The 26,134-nt window shown below is 33.4% G+C and overlaps 1 protein-coding gene across 3 annotated transcripts in view; it reads right to left on the bottom strand.

Annotated features, from left to right (window-relative positions):
- LOC142328468 (uncharacterized) overlaps nucleotides 1-26,134 on the bottom strand; it is a 167,516-nt gene that overhangs the window by 47,763 nt on the left and 93,619 nt on the right. For all 3 annotated transcript variants that reach the window (XM_075372274.1, XM_075372291.1, XM_075372282.1), the window contains exons 10-13: nucleotides 23,019-23,203; nucleotides 22,087-22,404; nucleotides 18,764-18,883; nucleotides 3,419-3,696 (exon numbers count right to left, since the gene is read on the bottom strand). In XM_075372274.1, the coding sequence (XP_075228389.1) occupies nucleotides 3,419-3,696; nucleotides 18,764-18,883; nucleotides 22,087-22,404; nucleotides 23,019-23,203 (901 nt within the window). The remainder of the gene's footprint in view (nucleotides 1-3,418; nucleotides 3,697-18,763; nucleotides 18,884-22,086; nucleotides 22,405-23,018; nucleotides 23,204-26,134) is intronic.

The following is a 26,134-nucleotide window of genomic DNA, read 5'->3' as shown; positions in this document are numbered from 1 at the left end:
AATTTTTATTATGTGCCTTTCTGATGGCATTTTTCAAACAGGATGGAATAAGCAGCAGCTGGTACTGGTCCGCAAGCTTGGGAGGAACCTGGTACTTTCCTTTTCTTACCAGCTGCTTGTCATGATCAGTTCGTTAGCCAAGGTTTTGGAATGAATGATCCAGCAGTGGATTTTGGTGGTGGTAGAAGGGGCGGGTGGGCTCTCTGCGGGCCAATCTGGCTTTCGCAGGGACAGGTCCACTCTGGATGCTGTGGCTGGAGTGAGCAAGATGGCGGAGGGGATATGCTGATGACCTGGTAATGGTGATTGATGCCCTCACCTGGAGGGAGACTGTCACTAAAATACATGACTCTTATTTGGCGATTAAGGCATGGATGGAGAATGCCGGGCTGGACTTAGCACTGGATAAAACTGAGGCAGTGGTAATCACCGCTGCTAAAACAAGGCCTACTTTGACACTTATGCTAGAGGGTAAGAAGATTGCTACGAGACCTGCAGTTAAGTATCTTGGAGTTTGTATAGATTCAACTCTGTTTTGGAATTCATGCCATTGAGGCAAGTTGTAAGGCTGATAGGGTGCTGCGACTGATTGCAGGCCTTCTGCCAAATAGAGATGGACCTCAGCAATAGAGAAGGAGATTGCTGGTTGGAATTGTTTTCCTCTCTCCTGTATGGAGACGAGTTGTGATCAGGAGTAGCTAGATACTGTAAATACAGAAGGAAACTGGAGTCCCTCCACAGGAGGTGCTATTTACAGGCTATATCAGTGTATAGAATGGTATTGTTAGTGGCGGCAGAAGTGCTGGCCTTACATATGCCGATATACTTTGTATTGCTGCAACGGAAGAGAATAAGCGAGTTGTGGGATTTGCAGCCTATAGACAGGAAATTGGCAATTAAGACAATAACAGGTGAGCTCATGGAATTGTGGCAAGAGAGATAGGACTAAAGTGTGAGTGTTCGGTGGACACATCGCCTCATTGGTGATTTGAAGGGGTGGTGTAAGAGGGTGCATGGCTCACTGGGATACAGTTTTACACAGTTCCTGGTGGGTCATGGTGGCTATAGATCATATCTCTAAGGTTTAACTTGGACCACTTGGACATTTGCGAGGAAAGAAAAAACTCCACAGCATTTATATTTTTGGTACTCGCGTTTTAAACAGGATCGTTTGGAAATGTTAAGACACACTGGGTCATGACCATATGTTCACACGGAATAATATTGTTAAAAGGTGAAGAGAGCTGGAGAGCTGTGGAAGATTTTACTAGGAAGGTGATGGCGAAACTATATGCTGCAGAGAAGTCTTGTAAGGGAAGTTGAAGTCGAAGGGTGCCGGGTCAGACGGCTCATAGCTGAGCACCTTGGGGATCTCCTGAGCATCTGGAGGTTGCCTTGGTGCGACGAAGCTGTAGACACTCTGTTTATGGTGCCTGATGGTGTCTCTCACTGTTACATTGGAGAAAGATAGTATTTGTTTGGTAAGTACTGTGTTTTGACAGTATTGTTGGGCGTTTCTTATAGCTTTATTGCATTCTGTGAGTTTTGTCTGTATGATGTGTGTGTGTGTTTTGGTTGTTCCTTGATATGTTGGCATGTTTGGTGTTTGTGTGCATGATTGTTGATTTTTTGAGTTAATTTGTTGTCTGTGTGTGACTTTTGTGTTTCGTATTGTGGTGAGTGCGTGCTTGTTTGAGTGTTTCCTGTTGTGCTTGTGGAGACTGATTGTGTGTGTGGGTATTTCCCCTTCCTGAAGTAATGCTATATAACTGGTTTCCAGGAGGGGTGGTTAGCCAGGAGTGGAGGTTTAGTTGGTTGTACACAGGAACACATATGCACTTAATAACATTTTGCGGAACCAGTTAGCGAGCCCAACACTGCCTTGATGCCTGTAAATGGGATTCCTCCACCTCTTGAAAGTGAAAACATAAAATGAATTTAGAATTAGTTTGAATTCCTTTAACAGTGTTTTGCTTTTACCTTCTGAAAATAACCACATTACTAATAAACAGTAATTTTAAATAATTATATTCAAACAGGTATCTTTAATTAAATTGAATTTCTTAATATTCCGCTAACATTATTCATACTTTCAAAATATCAAAATTATTCACTGACATGTTATATTTCTTTGCTACAGTAATGGGGTTTTATATAAATGTGCAAATAAAACTTAAAAATAAATAAAAAAAAGGAAATGTTTACCTTTTAAAAAATATGTCATGTGCATATTATATGAAAAAAGAATTGAACCACTTAACACATTCAGTTTTAAATGTCAGCTGTTGACTCCAAATTTTTGCAAACACTATTATTAAAAATTTATTAATACATTATTAGGATTAAAACTGCAGAAGGAGACCCTTTGTAGAATTGTATTCATTTATTTATTCAACTGCTTTTGAAAACCTACAGCATAGTGAACCGAAATTACTCTTACACACAAGTGAAGTCGAATTAATAAAATATGATTTTTTTTATTTCAGTCTACACTAGTTAATTTATTGACTCTCATTTTAATCAAATCACTGGCATGAAACTATTCTGAGGTTATGCTTGCAGTTAGACTAAGCAAAACCTGTATTATGAAGACTACAAGCTGCAATGAGGGACTCTTAAAATAAATACAAAATAAAAAACTATTATAATTGTTTCCCCAGTGATGACAGATTAAAGAAAGTTGAAATAGCCCTGAAAGGACTACACAGATAAGCTGCATTAATTTATTTTTATTATTTATTTGTAATATTTTGTGAATTATAAATGTACTTTATAACTGAATTTAATTTCCTGTATTACCAGTGTACTTTGGTTATTGGAGTTCAATAAATGACAAGATCTCAGGAATTGTTAATTTGAGACTGAAACATAAAGCCTAAATTGAGGTATGTGTTGGTAGGTAATACATCAAAATAAAATAAAAGTTACACTTAAGCTGAATATGATGTGAATAATCTTAATCCAGCATTTTTGTAACCAAATATTCAGAAAATTGGACTTAAAAAGCAATAATGCTGAAGACCAATTACAATAACGAAAAAAAGATCAGATGGACTATAAAAAGATTAATTTATCTTATCTTATAAAATGTGGAATATAAGTGTTCTGAAAAAAAAGTTGTGGCGTAAAATTATGCAAGAAAAATAATGTTAATGATCTGATTGTTAAAGTAAATGAAATAAAAAAAAATTGAAATGTTAATGTATATTTTAAAAATAAGCCAAAAAGTAAAACTGAATAATTCAAGTTGAGTAAACTAATAAACTGAGAATTAACAGCAATAAGTGACTGTGTTAAACTTTTGCCTTAGAAGCTAAAAATAATACATTTCTTAAAACTAACCACTACATATTTATAATTAAATTTGAAATATATCTTAAATTAAGTTTTTTGTCATCCAAGTTTTGGCATTTAATACCTGGAGCCTTTAAAATCTTCATCTGAACCATCATCATCTTCACTACTGACATCAAGGCTATTGAGGCGCCGTTGTTTCTTGCGACCACCAGATAATGTATTGTGACCTTTAGGTACAACTCGTGGAACTTCCTCTTCTTCATCGTAATCATCATCCTCTACATCTTCTCTAACTTCTACCTCTTTTTCACCATTTTCAAGTTTAGCTTTATCATCTTTTATAGCAGTCTCCTTTTCATCTCTTTCATTTTTTGTCACATCACCATTTGGTTTAATATCCTAAAAAAAAAATTTTTTTTAATTATTTTTCATTTTTTTCAGTGAAATTGACTTCTATAAACATTATGTATACCCAAATGTTGCTAACTTTATATTTACAAAAGGTAAATTAAATGTGATTTTGGTCACTGGAATTTTAAGCTACCTTACCTCCACCTACCAAGGGTGCTATTCCCTTAGATATTCTATGAGTTGTAAAATCATTAGGTTGTCATTAGGTTATAAGCATGGTTCATTAGTTCGTGTAGAACAGCGTTTCTCAACCTGGAGGTCGTGAAATTAGCCTACAACTCTAATGTAAACAATAACTACTTTACACGTAACATAATGAAATCATTTTATGAGAAAAAATTCATTTATTACAAATATTACATTTATAAGTACATATGTAAAAAAAAAAAAAAATTAATGTGATGGTTGCATTTGTTTTTCATTTAAGAGTTTCTCCTTATGTGGATCTATGTAAAAACACCAAAAGCAAATTGCTTTCAAGTGATAGTTCCTATATTCTGTTTTTAGCACAACATAGACAAAAAATTCTTTTCACAGACGTATGATGTGGCAAAAGGGATTAATATTTTCAATGCTCTGTCACTAAATTTCCATATTCACTTTGACAAGCAAGCCAAAATGTATCTACATCTTCAGATGTGAATTATAGCTGTAATGTTTTATTGGTAGATATTTCGATGTGCTCGTCATGAATCTCGATGGTAACTTAGCAGCTGCAATAAAAAGTCTGAAGAAAAGGTGTCAGATGAATTGGTGGAATTTAGAGAAGCTTGAGGAAGAAGAAGGTAAAGAAGATTTTTGAGAAGGGCATCGCAAGAGATCTGAGTAAAAAAGACGGTAGAAAATGTAGAAGAATAATGGGAAAATGTTAAAAAGGAAATTCTTAAATCAGCAGAAGCAAACTTAGGTGGAACAAAGAGAACTGGTAGAAAACCTTGGGTTTCAGACGATATATTGCAGCTAATGGATGAACATAGAAAATATAAGAGTGCTAGTGGTGAAGAAAGTAAAAGGAACTATTGACAATTAAGAAATACTATAAACAGGAAGTGCAAACTAGTGAAAGAAGAGTGGATTAAAGAAAAGTGTTCAGAAGTGGAAAGAGAAATGAACATTGGTAAAATAGACGGAACATACAGGAAAGTTAAGGAAAATTTTGGGGTACATAAATTAAAATCCAATAATGTGTTAAATAAAGATGGTACACTGATTTATAATACGAAAGGTAAAGTTGATAGGTAGGTGGAATATATTGAAGAGTTATACGGAGGAAATGAATTATAAAATGGTGTTATAGAGGAAGAAGAGGAAGTTAAAGAGTAGGAAATCGGTGAAAAAATACTGAGATCTGAATTAAGAGAGCATTAAAAGATTTGAATGGCAGAAAGGCTCCTGGAATAGACGGAATACCTGTAGAATTACTGCGCAGTGCAGGTGAGGAAGCGATTGCTAGATTATATACACACTGGTGTGTAATATTTATGAAAAAGGGGAAGTTCAGTCAAACTTAAAAAAAAGTGTTATAGTCATGATACCAAAGAAAGCAGGAGCAGATAAATGTGAAGAATACAGAACAATTAGTTTATTACTAGTCATGCCTCAAAAATCTTAAAAGAATTCTGTACAGAAGAATTGAGAAGAGAGTGGAAGAAGTGTTAGGAGAGGACCAATTTGGTTTCAGGAAAAGTATAGGGACAAGGGAAGCAATTTTATAGGGAACCAAACAGCAACAGTAATAACTGAAGAACATAAGAAAGAAGCTGTAATAAGAAAGGGAGTCTGACAAGGATGTTCCCTATCACTGTTACTTTTTATCCTTTACAAAGAACTAGCAGTTAATGATGTTAAAGAACAATTTAGGTTCGGAGTAACAGTACAAGGTGAAAAGATAAAGAAGCTACGATTTTTACTGATGATATAGTAATTCTGGCTGAGAGTAAAAAGGATTTAGAAGAAATAATGAATGGCATGGATGAAGTTCTACGCAAGAACTACTGCATGAAAATAAACAAGAACAAAACGAAGGTAATGAAATGTAGTAGAAATAACAAAGATGGACCACCGAATGTGAAAATAGGAGGAGAAAAGATTATGGAGGTAGAAGAATTTTGTTATTTGGGAAGTAGAATTACTAAAGATGGACGAAGCAGGAGCGACATAAAATGCTGAATAGCACAAGCGAAATGAGCCTTCAGTCAGAAATATAATTTGTTTACATCAAAAATTAATTTAAATGTAAGGAAAAGATTTTTGAAAGTATATGTTTGGAGTGTCGCTTTATATGTAAGTGAAACTTGGATGATTGGAGTATCTGAGAAAAAAAGATTAGAAGCTTTTGAAATGTGGTGCTATAGGAGAATGTTGAAAATCAAATGGGTGGATAAAGTGACAAATGAAGAGGTGTTGCAGCAATTAGATGAAGAAAGAAGCATTTGGAAAAATGTAACTAAAAGAAGAGACAGAGTTATAGGCCACATATTAAGGCATCCTGGAATAGACGCTTTAATATTGGAGGGTCGGGTAGAAGGAAAAAATTGTGTAGGAAGGCAACATTTGGAATATGTAAAACAAATTGTTAGGGATGTAGGTGGTATACCGAAATGAAACGACTAGCACTAGATAGGGAATCTTGGAGAGCTGCAACAAAACCAGTCAATGACGGAAGACAAAAAAAAAATACAAAAATCCTTTTCGCAGACGTATGATGTGGCGAAAGGGATTAATATTTTTAATGCTCTGTAACTAAATTTCTATACTCACTTTGACAAGGAAGCTAAAAAGTATCTAAATCTTCAGATGTGAATTATAGTTGTAATGTTTTATTAGTAGATATTTCGATGAGCTAGTCATGAATCTCAATGGTAACTTAGCAGCTGCAATAACATTTCACTAAATGGATTCAGTACCTATCTTTTCTAGAAATCATTTTAATTTTCTGGGAAACCCTCTGCCAACTGAATTTTTAGCTCATGCAAATGTATCTTTGTACTATCCCACCTGTGGTGAATAATAGTGTATTCTTCATCCAAATTTTCTGATTATAATCGGAAAGTGAGTGGAAACATAAAAATGTTTGCTTTGAAGGCAAATAATCCAGATATCAAACTTCTTAATGAAAGCATGAATTTTGTCTACAATTAATAAAATGTTTTTATCACATCCTTGTAAATTCACATTCAAGTCTTTTAAATACAAAAATACATAAATACATCAGCTAAGTAAGCCAACAGCAACATACACTCATTATTTTGTAAAAACATTCAGAATGGTGTGGTTTATCCTGGAAAAATATTATTACTTCATCTCACAAGTCCAATAACCTGGTAACACTTTTCTCTGCGATAACCATCTGACTTCAATATGAAAAAGAAGAGATTTTTCACCCATTTCATAGCATAATTTAGTGAAGAGCCTATTCTGTAATGGTAGACTTTTAATAAAATTAATAATTTTTACAGCTTTACAAAAAATTTGTTTGAGATTTTCTGGCATATTATTTTTGACAAAAGCATGTCTGTGAAGGAAGCAGTATGTCCATTCCGCCTTTGGTATAAAACGATCTTTTAATTTTTTTTCAGAAATCCATTGTTCTTTCCTGTTATTGCATCTTCACAATCAATACATACTACAATATATTTTGTCCAATCTATGTTACAGTTTTTAATAGTTTCATAAAAAACATCAAAAAGACACTGTCCTATTGTATGACCTGGTATTGATTTACAAAACAACATATTTTCTTTGATTGAACTGTTCCTATTCACATCCACATCTCACAAAACATAAGAACTGGGAAATCTTATTATATATTATTAGTCATTATTATATTATTTTTATTTAGCCATTAATAAATCAATAATTTTCCTGAACTGTGGTAAACATACACAACATTAAAGTAGGAGAAAACATTAAGAAAAAAAAATCTAAATCTAAGATTATTTTATGACTATTTTAGATAGCTTTATGGGTATTTAATGATGGAAAACCAAACTGTAGAATTTTTATGCTACTGAATTTCTTACTCATAATTTCTATCCTAAATTAATTTATTTACATTTCTGTAATATAAATTTCAACTTTTGTATAATAAAATAAAATGCTCTTAGTCATCTTTGTGTCTGATATTGCTACTTTCACACTGGTGTCAGATGTTACTGTTGGTAACTCTTTTTTATTTTTATTTAAGTAGATGCAAATTAAGGAGCTCAAAGTTTTGTTTCTATTTTACAATGTTCGAGTGTGTTAAGATGTTATACTTTTACACGTATGCATAGAGTATCATATAGTTGTCAATGTTGGTGGATTTGTTATTTGTGTCTGTGAGGTTAGGGAACGTTTTAGTATGTTGCTATGAAGGGCTATTACGTGTTGATTTATTTTTGTTTAAAACTGGATCCAGTTTGATCAAGTAGATCATTGGGTAATCAGTTTATCTTATTTAAGCAAGAGAGGTATTGAGTTTGTTTGGTGATAAAGTTTTTGTGTATTAATATGTTTGTTTTTGTTATGGCTACAATGGCTACTTTCTGTTTTTGTTTATGAATATTAATGTAATGTATTACTTGGTTTATTTTTATGTGAGTGTGCTGCTATACATTTCCTGTTCTTTTATCGATACACCCTAACAGATATTTTTTTCATGTTTGAAAAAAGTGATTGAAGGATTTCAGGATTACATGGGGAAAATAACAAGATTTAGTCAAAAATACAAGATAAGGTAGATGATAAAAACATCATCTAGATTTAGGCAGTTTGGCTGCCAGAATGTTTGAAAGAAAAAAATGTACTATAATTTAGGATTAAGAATACCAAACCAAATGTTTCATATTGAGATAAGAAACAAATATTTAAGCAACAGATGGTTGTCAAACATCTTTGCCTTATCCTTTTTTAAGAATAGAAAAAATGAAGAATTATTTGAATACAACAATATAGGAATATCATGAAAATATGAAAGAAAGTAAAAATTATCACTCATCCACGCCTAACAAAAAATCTGTTTTAAGAAATGAGGAACTAATGTATAAAATAATTTGCTCTCGCTAAAAAAAAAAACTGAAAAACAAGTTCCAATACATTTCTTCAAAATCTCTTGGATGATAATAGTTACACAAATAATGTAGCAAGGATCATGGAGGAGATTTAACGAATTAAAACTAAATTAGATTTTCTTGTTCTGCAGAAAATGGGTAATGTTTAACTGGTTTTGTGAGAACAATTTTAATGGTACCCCATAGGAAAGATTAGGGTTTTTTTTAGTTGTTTGGGTTGTTACAAAGCACTTCTGTATCTTTTCAATCTATACCAGTCTCTGACTTCTTAGTTTAATTTTCAACAATTTTGTATTTAATATTTTAAAGACTCTTACTTTTTTGGCCTCCCAATAGATCCATGTTAACTTCCATAAAGCACTTTACTCCATACAACTTTTTTTTTATTCCGGAATTTTTACCATATTTCTTTATTGTATTGTATCTCTTTATTGGACTTTTAATTTGTACAACTCAGCTTTCAATATCTTCTTTACTGCGTCCATCTTTAGTATTTTAAGATTCTGTAAGATGAGGTTTTTGTTTTCTACATAATAATTAATATAAATAATTATGTAGTTATATTTTACTTCTTATTATTCTTATGTTACATTTCAGTATCTTTATTTTAGTCTCAACCCTAACACTAAATCTATATTCTTTTTACTCTTAACTTATTTTAGACATGATCTTACATAAAAAACAAATAACTTTCCCTTTTTCTATCTTTCAATTATGTTTTTCTAAAAACCATTTTCCTTATTTCTACATTATCAAGTCCTTTTTAAAGATAAAATAAATACCCTTTGTGTGATTCATTCATTACCAACCTGATTTCTAAAATTAATTTTAGGACTAAAATTGCTTCTTATCACATTCACATGCTTTTTCTGAAATCAAACTGGTATTCATCTAGCACACCTTCAACCTCTGTATCTGTTATTCTATTTTGTGATCTGGAAGCATGAGATCTTATAATGCAATAGTTTTCATTTATTTGTTTTTGCAGTGAGATCTAAGGTAGTTCATAAGTCTCATACATTTTCAATGGTAATGTGTAGAGCCCTACTAATCCCAGAGAGCACAGTAATTCAAGTGATATACCATTAATTCTGATCAAAGAATAGTCTTCTCTGAAATTATAAATCTCTTTAACCTTCTTTAGCACTTAAACAGGGCTAATTTTCTTCATGTATAAATAATTTTTTCTTGTGTACATGCTATTTATCAGATCCTTCTTCTCTCTTGAACACTGGTCTTTTATATGGAACTTTGATAATACATTCTGGTTTAGGTTCCCCAAAATTTTCTCTTCATTTTTCTAAAAGCTGCATTTGTTTTCTATAGCAGTAGCATTTTATTTTCTGAATTAATATATCATTCCTTCAACCAGTTTTCCTTTACCATTTTGCTCTGTTTAATAATTAATTCTTATATTTTGATACATTTTAACTGCCTTTATCATGCTTTGTTCTAATATTTTTTCTCAACAGTTCTAATATTTTTCTCGTTATTCAAGCTATACAACCCAATTGTTATTTTTCAAACAAGTTTCTTCCTCTACCTTAATTTTCCTTATATTTATTATTTACCACATAATTATTTGTTGTAAAATTTTATCTTTTGTTTTTGACTATATTCGTGGTAACTTCTGGGTGTGAACCTGATTGTTCAAATGTCATGTTCTCAACATTTCCGTTTAGTTTGATTGTATCTGATCATTTTGTCCTAGCTTTCCTTTAGTTTTTTAAACTTTAACCTACACTTCACCATAGTTAAATTGCAACCATATTCAATTTCAATCCTGGTAATGATTTTTGTTTTATTTTATTAAAAATAGATGGAACAAGTACATTTGTAGAAGTTATAGAACCCATTTGAATATAAGCCATACTCTGTAGGGTCAAAGTTAATGGATAAATTAGCATATGCCATTTGTATTTGATGAAAAGAAATATTTTATAAAAACATAACAGCAATTTTTTAACTGAAACATTTTTTTACTCTTGAAGAGAATTCCTTTCTCTCCAGAGGAGGGATAGGAGGTCCAACTTTGTTCAAAAGGCATTTTTGCCATTAGACTTGTCAAGTCATCAGATAAGAAAAGGCCAAGTCAATCTAGAGGCTTTTCAGGACCCTCAGAACAATAATGGGGAAGAAGGATTAAGGCCATGGAGAAGAGGTTGATAGTGAAAAAGGAAAATCTGAGCATTAGGGTAGTTCAGGAAAGGTATCTCTCCTAGTTCCTGACCTCATCTCATATCTATTTTCTTGATTTTTAAAAGTGTATTGCTGGAAATTACTAGTTTACACTTTTACAAATTTCTGAAAGTCTAATTCCTTCTTCATTTTTCTGATCTATACTTTCCAACTATTTTGCCTTCCTTCCTATCCTTTTACCATGTCATTCCATCCCCTGCTACAACTTTATATATATATATATATATAATTAAATAATCAACATTAAAAATATAACAAAAAAATCTAGAAAAGGAGCAAAATAAAAGAAATACATTTTTTTTATTCTGATTAATAATAAATTATGTACATCACATCAAGAATTGATAGGTATGCAACTCCAGACAGAAAAAGCAACTGCTGCAGTAACTGCCATGGTAAAATCTGATCCAAGCAAGCAGCACCACAGAATAAAGAATTACAAGATAAATTGTTTAACGAGTTAAAAAAAAGAAGAAATTATTAAAATTCATATCTATGTATAAAATAAATGCACAAAAATAGTACTGACAATAATGAAACCATTATGTGCCTATATGTTAAACAAAGAAGCAAAATCAGCTTATTTATTTATTAATTTTTATTATTTAAAGTATATATATTACATAAAATGAAAGCAGAAGTTAATAAGGTCCCATTAAACTTGTGATTATCTATCATGTCTACTAATTAATAACATGTAGTTACAATTTTCTCTACTAAGTTAACAATGTAATGGATTTCTTGACAGAAAGAGAATAATTAATTTGTTGCTTAACACTATCTGTCTTAGTCTTTCTTATGATTAGACTGTGATGCATGTACATCATATGAGGTACAAGAGGCATTAGTCTTATAGTTACTTTCTTTAATGGTTATAATATTCTTCATACAGCCAATTCTTACAGTGAGCAGAGTGGTTGCAGAGCATTCACATCTGGATTTTTGTAGGCTTGACATGCAAATGTACAACAGTATATCTGACACAGAGAAGAAGTAAGAACCTCTTATACTTAACACTTCCCTTTGTAAGTCTGACATGAAATGGCTGTGCTAATTTCAGAAGAGAGTTTTATTTATGTCAAGTACAACAAGTGTTGTACTTGACATATTTTTGATGGCATCTAACATAGATGCCACAAAAATCATGCATGCTCTTACAATGTATTTAATTTACTAATGAGAATACCAATTAAATATAATAACAGTTATATATAACATGCAGGGTGAGCAACATAAAACCGAACCCATAATGAAGCTGCTATTCAGCACTATTTATGAAAGACTCTCGCACAACTAACGCAACTAGTGGATATATATGTTACCACTGATTGTTGCTGTCATTTGTCAGGTAGTTACATGTCAGGACAGTATATGTTTTGTTGCAGTGCAGTATTGTGAGTGCACATGTGTTTCTGTAAAATGCCTTATTCAGTCGAGTTGGAGAACTCAATTGGTGCACACCTATTGTTTTTGTGCTCTGCGGTTTTTTGATTGGTTTTCTTGGCTATTTTTTCATTTACATGCAAAGGATTTGTTGGGTGGTGATTTCTGAACATGCATGTGAATTTTTAGACTTTTTGGATAACGGATTGTGCAGTTTTTTTTTGTTGAGTTTTTGCTGTAAGTTATTGTACAGACAGTTGTACAGTTATAATTCTAAGTGAAAATTTATTAAGTCATTAGACAAGAAAATACAAGATAGTGCATCATAACAGACATGACAGAAAAATTTCTCATTTCACAGGTGGGTAAATTTTTTCTAAGTTCTGTGTAGAATATAAAGGGAAACTTTCTTTAAAACTTCCTGTACATTTTTTTTTACTCATCCTTTCCTTCCCCAATCAATTCCTTCTGGTTAATTAAACAAAAAATTGTTTAATTTTAAATTCTGGTTAATTTAAACAAAAAATTAGTGTGCGAGGTGTCAAATCAATTGAATTTTGTCCCCTTACAAGGTACTGACAGTCTGAGCAAGATTGGATCAACCTGAGAAGAGGAGAGACAAAAATTGCTTCCCAGCATGGAGATAATGATGTCATTTACTTTGGAGATGATCCCGATGACTAAATCTAAGAAAATGGATTCTAAGCACAGGAAAAAACAGCCTAGGCCCAAGTTCCCAGAAGTAGAAGAACCATTACTGGGGGGTATGGAAGAGTGAACAAATCAGCTAGGACTTTGTTGATTAAGTTGATTGAAGCAGAATATGGGTTCGGGTCTACTTAATTATATAGGTCAGCATGAGAAAGACCTTAAAATCTATAATGGATTTAAGGAATTAGTAGAAGTCTCGCGGCCTCTCTCAACGATAACGCAGGCAACCAAAACTGAAGGAAATAAGTTTGAGATCAGGAAATTGTTGAATGAACAACTAACTGATGAGGAAGGTGTTAAATTGAGTTGTTGATGTGGAAATGGCCAGCTCAGTTAACAGAAGGTATTCAGATAGTGGATGATCTAACCGAGACACAAGGAGATATTGGATACCTTCGTGATCTTGCTGATACCCAAGAGAGGAGGGGTACTAGGCAGATTCCATGATAAGAAACATCATCTAACCAGATATGGTAATGAAAGAAGATACAATGGTGATGGGAATAGATAATCCCTCTATTAACAGAAGAACTTAAACCGTTGTTTACTCAACTACAGAAGGGGAAGAGGTGACTCTGAGAAAAATGCTAGTAGAAGAACATATTAATTGCAGGGGACTTCAATGATAAAAGTCCTGAATTCTCTGGGGAGGTAAGCAGCTGACGAGGGTAACACCTTAGTGACAGGGTGAATGTGCTAGGATTGGATGCTTGCTTCAAAAGCAAGCATGAATAACAAGGACATATCAATGCTTGGCAAAGAGAAATGCCCCTGATAGAGATAATGCTCAGCTCAATTATATCACAGCTAGGATATATAAAGCAGCCACTGAAAGCGCTAAAAAGATGTGTTGGAAGAGTTTATGTGAGAGTATCGACCATGAACCATGGGGAAGAGGATTTCGACTGGTCACCAGAGGACTCAGAAGGAGACTTCTGGCACTGATGGAGTGTCAGGAGAGGGAGGCTATGGCCTTGCATTTCCTATAATGTGATGATCCCCTTGAGAGGAGATAGCGGCGGATGACATGGAATTGTTCATGTGTGACCTTATGAAGGCAGGCAGAAAGATGAAGATAAGAAAAAGCCCAGGACCAGATGGTATACCAGCTGAGATTGTGTGAATACTAGTTGAAAAAGTACCAAAGGGGATACTTAGAGTCATAAATGGGCTGCTGCTTGATGAATATGTACCCACATCTTGGAAAGAAATGAGGGTGGTATTTATTAAAAAAAACCTGAAGCTGAGGTTTCCCCAGATAGATGTAGACTGATCAGTCTCATAAATAATATTTGCAAGCTTCTTGAGCGGATGCTGAAGGCCAGGCTTAGACTGGACATAGAGAAGGAGGTTGAGCATGCACCAATATGGCTTTTGAAAAGGCAGATCCACCACTGAGGCAGCAGGCGAGGTGATGAGAATAATAGATGAAGCAGTAACAGGCACTTGGTTTACCAGGGAAGTGGCTGTGGTTATTTTGCTGGATGTCAAAAACACGTTTAGTTCTCTCTGGTGAGAGGCAGTTTTTCGAGTGCTCTGAGAAACAGGGGTTGCAAATTATTTAAGAAGAATGGTGCAAAAGTATCTTGAGGATAGGGAGCTAATATATTGTGTGGATGGGAGACAGACTAGATATAGAACCATGTACTGGGGTGCCCCAGGGCTCTGTCCTGGGTCCCCTTCTTTGGTATCTGGTCTATGATGGGGTATTAAGGCTAGACTATCTTGGTGGGATTGCTCTCATTGCCTTCACCGATGACCTTGCCCTCATGGTGTCAGTGAAGCGCGAAGAGGATGTGGCTACATGAGCGAACATGGCCATTGACATGATTGAAAACTGAATGATGGATAATGGGTTGACGTTATCTCATGAAAAAAACATGGTTTATTCTTATGACTGGAAGACAGATAATCAGAGAGATACCAATTCATGTGGAAGGTCATCCTGTGTGATCGGAGGCTAAAATCAAATACCTAGGCATTTGGTTAGATCATTTGGGAGAAGATGTGCTGATGATGAAAGCTGCCCAAATTGCGAACAGCTTGATATCCCGGAGCATGTGAATTTTTCCTGCCCAAGATGGACAGGGGAGAGGTGTGAAAGCATAACGAGCACTGTTACTGTGGATAATCTGATTGCAAGCATGCTTTCTGGAAAGCAGAAATTTGAGGCTATTTCCAAGTACGTCACTGGGGTACTCAAATATAAAGATAAAGAGGCAAGGGGGTGAAAGACAGCCCCTTATGGAGTAGCTGTTCATTCAGACTTGCTTGGATGGGCAGCGGTGAGGAAGTAAGGGGACTCTGAATCCCCTAAGCTGTGAGGACCCCCCAGTGACTGATGGAGAGTGATGAGAAAGACTTGAAACCAGTGGCGGAAGCCAGAAATGGTATACCCCCATTAGAGTGGAGAAGGAGAATAAAAAAAGCCAACCGGTGACCCGACCTGCCATCCTGGTAGGTGAGAAGGGTCGTTTCAGTAAAAGGACACATCCTGCATCAAGCGATGCTTCCAATACAGGGGTAAGAAAAAAAAGGCCTTATTCATTCCAGGAGAGGATAGCTATAGTTGAGGCCTATATTTGTTCTGGATCATTTGAACTCACATCAAGATGCATAGAAAAATTTGTATCCCAACAAAGAGTAGCACACACAATTTAGTTAAAAAAAAATGGCATACAACAGGTTCGGTTTCAAATGCAAACCAAAATAGGCATCCTTCCATTAGTACTTCATAGGCCATTGGCAATACTGGAAGAATTACTGCCAGTCCAAAAAATCAATATGCAAGTTATCCCAACAATCTGGTGTTAAATACACATCTTGTCATAAAATTCTTCATGAATTAAAATTGAAACCATACTGCATTACAATTGTGCTACTGAAGGAGACAGACAAACAGAAACAATTTGATTATTGCAACTGGCTTCTTGAAAACATTGTTGGTGGACAGAGAGGCCCGATGTCGTATTTCATGTCAGACGACATTCATTTCATTTATCTGGTGATGTTAATTCACAGAATGTCAGGTATTGGATGGCGAGGAATCCTCACGAGATATTCAAGTGTCTACTTCACAACGAGAAAATTGCTGTTTGGTGTGCTGTTTCTGGTAATTGTATAGTGCGATCAATACTTTTTGACTGGACTGTCAATACACAAGTCTACCTCACAATTTTTGAAAATATTATGCACAATTAATTGTTAATGAAAAACAGTACAGCTTCTTCCAACAGGATGGAGGAACATGTCACATATATAATGTTTCACAAAATCACTTTCATGCAGCTTTCACAAATGAACAAGCCGTCAGCAGAGGACGGTGCCTCCATGTTCCCCAGAGTTGTCTACTTGTGATTTTTTCCTTTGGGACTACTTAAAGGAGAGAGTTTATGCATCTAATCATCACAATGTTGATGATGATGATCTAAAGATGAACACTCAAGTACAAAAGTGCATCAATGCTCAGGGTGGTCATTTTGAACATATTTTGTAAAAATAAGGTAAATAAAGGTAACATTACGTTTTATGCATTTCTTATTTAATTTATCCGTAATCATTCATAAAATTTCATTCCAATATAACCTACCAATTCTGCAGCAGTTACGTTTGGGTTCAGTTTTATGTTGCTCACCTGTATAATAGAGTATATAACTTTTGAGATCTGTTTCTTAATCAAATGCACATCTCAATTCTGGCTATGTAAATTATCATGTATGAAAATTCCATAATTTAGTTTCAGTGTGTTTATATATATGTATATATACATTATATAAACACACATAGGTGATTCAGGAAAAATATTCAAACAAACATACATCTAAATATGCTTCGTAATTGAGGTACAGCTAGTGAAATATTTTGCCCGCATTTCAATTCCCCTGGTGGAATGAGGTCATACTGAAATTTTTAAGACATTATACAAGGGGTAAACTTGATGGTTTCTTAAGTTTTTTGATCTGAAAAATCAAATACAATAGGTCCCAGAACTGTATCTCCATAGTTTCACGATCTCCAACATAAAATGGAAATATTTTGTGAAGAAAAACCTTTTTTAGGTTTGAAGTAAAATAACTTTGTTAAATGAATAATAAATGTGTAAATTTTATTATCTAAACTTGTAGAAAATTTAATTCTGAGAAAATTAATGTAGTAAAGTCTATGAAAAACATAAAAAAATCATTTTTATTATTAACACAAAGCAGAACAAAACCAAAAGAAAAATGTTATGAATTTGTAAAAATTAGACAGATGTTTTTAGTATAATATATTTAGATGTTTGAAAAATTAGGTTAGCAACAATAACTGTAAGCTTCAAAATTAATTTGGAATGCTACAAATTTAATTTGATTACTCATTCTTGTCATAAAATTGTGGTTATGTATTAATAATTAACGTCATGTCTGGCAGTCTAGTTGCCTTACATCATTTTGAATGTGTTTAATTATTTTTGGAAATCAAGGTATGCAATGTTTTTGTATTTGCTGAACTCTAAACTGTACCTACATTTTTCCAATTCAATCTGAATTTAAAAAAGTGACATTCCTTTTTGAAATTATTTAACTTGAAAGAATTTTCAGATAATATAAATGTCTAGGGCAGAATATGCTGATATGATTTTTATGTACAGCTTTTGCAATGGAAGAGTTCTAGCTGCAGTGAAAGAATACCGATGTAGGTGTCCTGGATGTGTAGTTCGAAATGTAAATTATTCTGTAGAAATTTTAATAACCTTTGCAGAATGGTACACAATTCCCAGCAGTCATGTTTTACCTGAATATGAACAGTGTATGGTGGTGAAAGAAAAAATATTCTTCAGGTGGTAAAGCTTATCTTACAATGAGCCCCTGAAGAATTTCTATACGACTTAATATTCCACAAAGTACAGTATGGAGAACATTACATGCTCATGGACTGTGTCCTAATCATGCTCAGAAAGTTCAACAGCCTCCAGCTTAGTGACCATGCCAGACGATTGCAGTTTTGCCATACGTTAATAATAATTACCAGTTAATTCCGTTGATAGTATTTTCAAATCAAGCTACTTCTTTGACCCATACTGACATAAACATATGGAAATCACATTGGTAATCTGAAGAAAACCCACATTCTATAATCAAATAATCCTGTATTTTGTAATCAAATTTCCAGCAAATATTTTTAGTGAACGTTTGATCTAGCATGATTGACAACCAATTAATAGGAACTCTCATAATAGAACGTGTCATAAGGTAGAAATTATCTGGAATTTTTAAACAATTAATTTCTTACAGCGCTTGAAAAATTCCCCATTGGCAAAATAAATTGAAATGTACTATCAACTTATGGAGCACCAACACATTTCATAAATTAAGTAAGATAATTCTTGGATGAAAAATTTACTGGTAAATGGATTACATGTAAAGGGCTGGTAAACTGACCACCTTGATCACCAGACCTTTCTTCCTTAGATTACTGTTTAAGGGATGGATGAAATGCAAGGTATACTAGCAAAAAGTAAACACATGTGATTCAACTCTTATATAACGTCTTAAAATTTTCAATATGACATTTCACCAGGGGAACTGCAATGTGGATAAAACTTTTCACTAGCTGTTACTTGATAACAAAGAGTTTTTTGGATATATGTTTGTATATATTATTTAATGCTCTAGAATCAATTCCCAAATTATCTCCCCTTTCCTCCTGAAAAAAAAAAATTATTGACTTACTGTTGTTTCACCAATAGCATTATCTGGAGCATTCACCGAAGGATCAGAAATAGGTTTTTCACTTATAGTTTCAGCAGGAACAATGATCTTTTTTGTCATGCCTTTGGCATCCAGTTCATCCTAACAAAATAAATATGTAACAGGCCAATTCAATATTAACAAAGGCAACAAAGAAAAAAAAATTAGATTTCTATACTTCAGACCCATTAAATCCAACAAAAATCATGTAATTTAACTTTAAAATACCAAAACATTTCCTGCAGCAGATATGTGGATGTAAATGAGCTTTCCCATAAACTAATAAAAATAAAAACAATAAAAAACCTATCCCTAGAAAATATTTTTATTGTAGCAAAAGGTCTCACCTTATCTTAATTTCTTCTTTAGAAACCTTTTCTTCTTACCTAATTTTTTTTCTTTCTGATTCAGGATATACTATGAAAAAATGTCTTATACGAAATAATCTAAAGCCCACAAAGTTAATAATATAGCTATTCTTAAATATTTTGTAAAACTCTGAATTGGGATTGGTCAAACAACAGATTTTATCTATGTGAATTGTTAACCAGCATCTCTCATCCATAACCTCTCTCGGTTATCCATTGTGATAGAACTGATTATATGACCTTCAGAAAAAATTTAAATCTTCATTGAAATTAAAATTAAAGTTGGCTGTTGGATTTAGGCAATGATATAAATTTTTTCTCTATTGCAGACAATATAATCTTGCTCATTGGGATGCTTGTCTGCTGTTATATTTTAAATATATGATCATGGACCGACCAATGAATATTTTGTATAATTGCAAACTGTAGATGCTGTGTAATGTAAATGGATGTTATCTGTCCAAGCTCTAAATTGGATTATATGAACATCCATGCTAGACTGATTGACAGTATGTGCAACAATATGCTACTACATTAGTCTCATTCCAAAAGAATTATTTTTAATCTTGTGTTGTGTTAATTTTATAATATATTCTACTTCTATGCAAAAATTTAAATTCAATAACATCCCATTTACCTCATTTGTATTAAGCATCATTTATTCAGACCATTACCTCATTTACCAAACATACTATCATATCATTTGATTCATGTTTTACTGCAACATCTTGGGTTATCTAGAAGAAACTAATTTTGGCATTTTGGATCCATGTACTGTTAACTTATTTATTGTTCTAGTCAGAACAGGCTCATGCCTAATTACTAACATTTTAACTATTATAAATAAATCACATTTATCAGGCACTTAATAATAGATGAAAAAATTTTATGGCATGTGAAAAATGACAAGCCTGACTGAGATTTGAACTCAGAACCTTCTGGATGAGACAAAGACTCTTATCAATTTCTTGACTTTAAAAGGGTTCACATGGTTGATGACTTTTTATTATATTTTTACCGTAATATGTTAACCAACTGAACTAACAGTTGGACTTAAATGTAAGATATTGTTTAAACTTTCATCATTACATATCTTACAATGGTCATTTGGTCATTATCCTCAAAGAAGGTAACAGCAGACAATTACCCAAACAGGATGATAAGACTCCACCTTGAAATTACCCCTGTAAATCAGGAAGGTGACTTGCAAGTGACTCATGTTTGGATATCAGCAAGTCATTACACAGGAATCTTACCAAGAAAACCAAAACATTCAATGCTAAAGCATTCTTCCAGAGAACTTTCTTTTTGCTAATGTGAAGCAAGTATTCCTTTAAGCCAACAGATACAACACGTTGTGGTCATAAGTTTCTACATCTAGAGCAAGCAAACATCAAATGCCAGTTTAATAAAATTATCCAACCATTAAGAAGATTCATTTGTAAGAAGCTCTTTAAGTTGTTACACTTTAAAAAATCCCAGGCAACCACTATTGAGAGTTAATCAGTCATATACTTAAACGAAAAACTAGATACAAATTCACAAAGATTTTTTAAAAAAATATCTTTGTGTAAAGGCAGTTTCCTTACACAAACTATTCTATACACTCTGTAGTGCATGTATTCTAAGGGGGTTGGAACCTCTTTTTAAAAGAAGGTTATAAACCCAATGAAATAGACTAGTACAGGGATTACCAATAATGTAGTTTATAGTAAGCTTTTGCCTGATAAAAGTCCAACTGATGCACCTAAATGCCAGTGGCAAAGAAACTAATCTAAAAAAATCTCCCTTACAAAAAAGTTTTTCTGCTTGCAGACAAGCCCCATTGTTGATATTTTAATCTCTTAATCCTTGTGTTACTGTGATTGCATAATCTGTAAAATGTGCATAATTTACTTCTCTTAATGCACCAGAGTGAGAAAAATCTAATCTGAAAATCAATGTATTCATGAACTAAGTAGATAATTGTGGCTGCTTCTATGTTTAGAATCAGTTATGACTAAAAACACTAACATTTTTTAACTCTGGGTTAGAATGACCATGCCACATAAGAAGTGCTTGGACTCCTTAAAAAAACATACTTATAATTGCACAAGACAGAACTACATGAACTTTTTTGAGTGTTTTTATAATGTTTTAAAATAGCAGTGATTAGACAACAGGACCTCAAAAGACTTGGAGGCAGCAGAAACCTTTAAAAATACTCAAGACTGACTGATTTACAACATTAAAAAGGAACTGTATTAACACGAATAAAAAAGAATGTGATAATGTACTGTCAGGCTGTGAGTTCCATCTTATCAAGAACACATTCCTCAGTACTCTTTAAAGGACCACCGGGTTGGTCTAGTGGTGAACGCGTCTTCCCAAATCGGTTGATTTGGAAGTTGAGAGTTCCAGCGTTCAAGTCCTAGTAAAGCCAGTTATTTTTACACGGATTTGAATACTAGATCGTGGATACCGGTGTTCTTTGGTGGTTGGGTTTCAATTAACCACACATCTCAGGAATGGTCAAACTGGGAATGTATAAGACTACACTTCATTTACACTCATACATATCATCCTCATTCATCCTCTGAAGAATTATCTAAACGGTAGTTACCGGAGGCTAAACAGGAAAAAAGAAAGTACTCTTTAAAGCTGCACTGGCCACAAATTTGAACATTTCAAATCTGAAGCTTCTCTCAGAAGCTTTCTTGCATCAATGACTCGATAATTGTGCCAACTGACTATCACTATTGTCACTGACAATCAGATACTGGTGACTACAGCAGCAACACATAGTTATCAGCACAGCGTTCAGAAAGCAAATAAAAAAAAGTGGCTCACATCCCTAACTAGTATAAATACGTGAAATAAAATTAGATAAGTAAATTATAAAAAAAAACCAGGATAGAATTCTTAACTACAGATAGGAAAATACTGTTTTGTTTTTACCTGAATAGCAGAATTAATAAGATCATCATATTCATTGAATCGGTAACTGAAAAGAGTCTGTCTTCGTTGACGTAACTGGTAAACTGGCTCTTCTGACTGATCGCTATCTACATCTGAACTTCCTTCATCAGAAGATGACTCTTCAGAAGATGAGCCAATCTTTTTTTGGTGCTTTTCTTGTGAGCCAATTGGAAGAACATTATCTAAGCTTATGCCAACATATGCAAGCCTTTTGCGTCTAAGTTCTTCATTTGTACGTCGTTTTGTTTCTTTGTCATAATGCTTTAATGATTCTTGAAGTTTCTGTACCAGCAACACCTAAGTAATGTAGATTAAATAGAAATATAATAATACAATTCTGGCAAAAAAATAATACACAAACAGTTCAGTTTTTGTGTAAAACTAAAAGAAGGACTACTACAAGAAAATTTCTATTATTCTTATACATTAATTCATAATTATCACAAATTTCTTTTAATTTATCCAACTTATATAACAAATAAATAACTGATCATAATCAATACTTGGCTAATGAATGAAGCACATTAATAATGAACTGTCCACATTTAGTTTTTCAGTTCATTTCCAGTAATTTGTTGTTTGGATGCACAAACCAAGTGAATTGTACAACGTAAAACTGATGTAGATTAAGGCAAGACAATGTTAAGAGTATAAAAGTGGATAACAGAGGATGAAAGTTCAGCACATCTTGAACAAAAATCCATAAAATCATTTCAAACAATGGAAGGCTCTGAAAACAAAATTTAGCCAGGCAGGTGTTTTGTTGTGAGCAATAATCTGATCAGTAGGTGATTTGGTCTCAATTATTGATCATAACTGATCATAGTATTAACATTCTGTTACTAAAGTCCTATTACTTCAATTCTATATAGAATGTACTTTATAATATTTTATTAAATATCTGAACTTACATGCTGGCAAGGAGGACAAAACCAGTCTCCCTCAGGAATTAACATTAGGCTAGGACGAAGACATGATGCATGCCACCCATTATCGCACTTATCGCACAACAGAATCCATTCAGGATGATCTGACTTGCTACACTTTTGGCAAGGATAATCTGGACCTTCTTCCTCAAGACCTTCATCTTTCTCATCTGAAAATAAAAAAAAAAAAACAATAATTCAAAGCAAGTCATGACTATACTGTGTGTAGTAGTCATGTGAAAAGAGAGGGTCAGTCAAATACAAAATGGACGTTTGCTTTCATGGCTTGAACATCAGTCGATTGGCATAGAGGGATATTGACAGTGATGATGTGGGAAGGGGATGGAAGCTCCAGTTACCTAGGCATTTGCAATTCATACCTCCTGAATACCTGAATATGGTCATACCTCCTGCTCATATCAGAGAAAATTTTAAGAATGGTGTGAAGCTGTAGAAAATGAATCACATTAAGCATTCAAGGACAAGTGTGGCAGGTGACAACATTCAATCGAGTGACCTCATTGAAGACAACTGGCACCTTATGGTTGCTGAAATTGTTTGGGAAGTGAATATTGATCATGGAAGTGGCCATTCCATTGTCACAAAGTACCTTGGGTTCTGCAAAGTATGTGTGAGGTGGGTATCAAGAATTTTGATCCAAATTAGAAACAAGCCTGATAAGAAATTTGCCAAAGGCTCATCATAAAAAAGAAAGTAAAAGGCTGATCATAAAAAAGTTATATCATTTGTTATAACTGTAATCTAAGATGAAAAGGACAAAATAAAAGTAAGATTAAAAATAGTTTAACAGAACGTTTGGTTCATGGAATATGAATTAAAATATAATATAAAAATTATGAATGTTCATGAGTGACCAAGGTACAACTATATAAGTGTTCATTACAAGCACCAAAAAAAACAAAGGAAAAAGTAAAATGTTTTTCCCTGTAGCCCTTTCCCTACACCCCCAAGGGCTGTAGATGCAGTGACTTTGTTCCCTGTTGCATCAGTTCAATTTGATGTCTCAAATGCCATCAGATGCTTTCTGGAAAGGGTGCTTATTATGCAGGGATTAAATGTTGTTATAATAAATTGCCTAGAGTATCTAAGGATATTGAAAAATGTAAAGGCTTTTAAAATATGATAATCTCTTTTTAAAACAATTTTTATACAGTTAATAAATATTTTACTTCTTGAACAATGTGTTTTGTGTTTGCTTTCCATATATAATAACTACTTTTCGGTTTTTTAAACCTCATTGATTGAAATTCCTTGTATTTATTATTTGCAACCTGAATAAAAAATATTACAACGAATTGAATGTTATGCATCTAGTTAAAATGTAAAACAAGATAACAGTGACAAACATACAAAATTACAAAAGGTAATTAGATACAGATGAAAAAAGGATTTTAATAGAAAGATGCTCAGGACTGAAAAAAACTGGGATGATGTTCAACATTCAGTTAAAACCTATTGAAAGACAGATTCAAATAAAAAGAATTGTGTATGATAAAAAGATACAATATCTCAGGAGAATCCTTTATAAAAATTTCACTTAAAAAAAGAAGAAAAAGTTTGAATTAACAGTACTTTCTCTTTACGTATTTCAGCACAAGAGAACAGTAACTACAAAGTAACAGAAAATTCAAACTTCTGGAGTTTAAATTAATGAAGTTCCACTTTATTCAGTGACTTTTTTTAAATGTGTTTTTCATATGATTTTGATAGCCTAATTTCAATTCAGTACGTTTACATCCTAATTTTAAAAAAAGGAAAAAAAGATAGAATGTAGGTAATGGCTATTGGAAAAGTTTTTTTTTTCAATGGTCCTGAATTATTTAAATAATTATGAGTATAATTTTGTGTGTTCTGAAAAATGCCTTTTCTTCTAGGCATTGAATTCCACAAAGGAATGGAATGGATAAGCAAAATATGGATGTTAATTATATTTATTATTAATAACAGAGAATTTGTTGTTTGTCCAAGATTAAGTGAAGCATACTGAACTGATATGACATATTCTAATACTGCTTTAAAGCTTCCTCCTTGAGTATCACAGGCTATGTATTAATTTTATCACCATCATATACTGCTACAATTTTACTCCTTTGGCAACCCTTCAAGGTAATTAACTCATGAGAAAATATTTTTTACTTAGTTTTAGTTTACTACATATCTCCTTCACTTTTCCACATAATCGCAATTCAGTTCTAAGCACCTTTTGTAATGCTGCACCAGTTTCTTTAACACTTCAGCATAGAATTTCACCACCTGGGAATTGAACCGGTTGAAAATAGCAGTCTTGAGTTCCTTGTCGTTTTCAAACCATTGTCCATCAAGACAATTTTTCAAATGCAAAAAGAAGTACTCACTAGGTGCAAGGTCGGGACTATATGGAGGGTGGTCAAAAAGTTCCCAACAAAAATCTTGAATCTTCTTGGTTAAGGCAGCGGTGTGAGGACGCGTGTTGTCATGAAGGAGAATTACACTGGTCAACAGTTTCCCGTGTCATTATTTTGGATCGTATGTTCAGTTTGATGATCATTTCGCAGTACACATCAGCTGTAATTATTGATCCACGTTCCATGAAATAAACCAAAATGATACCCTTTTCATCCCAAAAGACGGTAGCCAACATTTTTTCGACTCAAGTAAGGAGATTGCTTAAACTTTTTTGGGGAACTTGAATGAGGCCACTGCATTGACTGTTGTTTAAATTATGTTTTGGTGTAGGATATCCACGTCTCATCGTCCATAACAATGTGGGAAAACAAATCATCTCAATCGTGTTGACGGCGGTCCAAAACGGCTCGCCACTGCACATTCTTTGCTCTTTTTGTCATTTTCATTACCTACCTTGCACACAATTTCTGATATCCGAGATTTTCTGTGACAATCGTGTAGATAGAGGTGCATCTAACATGCAAAAATTCATCAGTCAGAGCGCTAATCGTCAATCACCAATCACATCACAGTTTTCGATTCACTTGTTCAACAATTCTGTTGGTCTGAATACTGGGCCTGCCACTCCACTCTTGTCATGCACATTTGTGCAGCCATTTTTAAAGTCTCGACACTATTGTCTAACCTTTCCTTCA

The sequence above is a fragment of the Lycorma delicatula genome, chromosome 1 (genome assembly GCF_047948215.1).
Source record: "Lycorma delicatula isolate Av1 chromosome 1, ASM4794821v1, whole genome shotgun sequence".
Lineage (NCBI taxonomy): Eukaryota > Metazoa > Arthropoda > Insecta > Hemiptera > Fulgoridae > Lycorma > Lycorma delicatula.
This window is presented reverse-complemented; position numbering and strand designations above follow the sequence as displayed.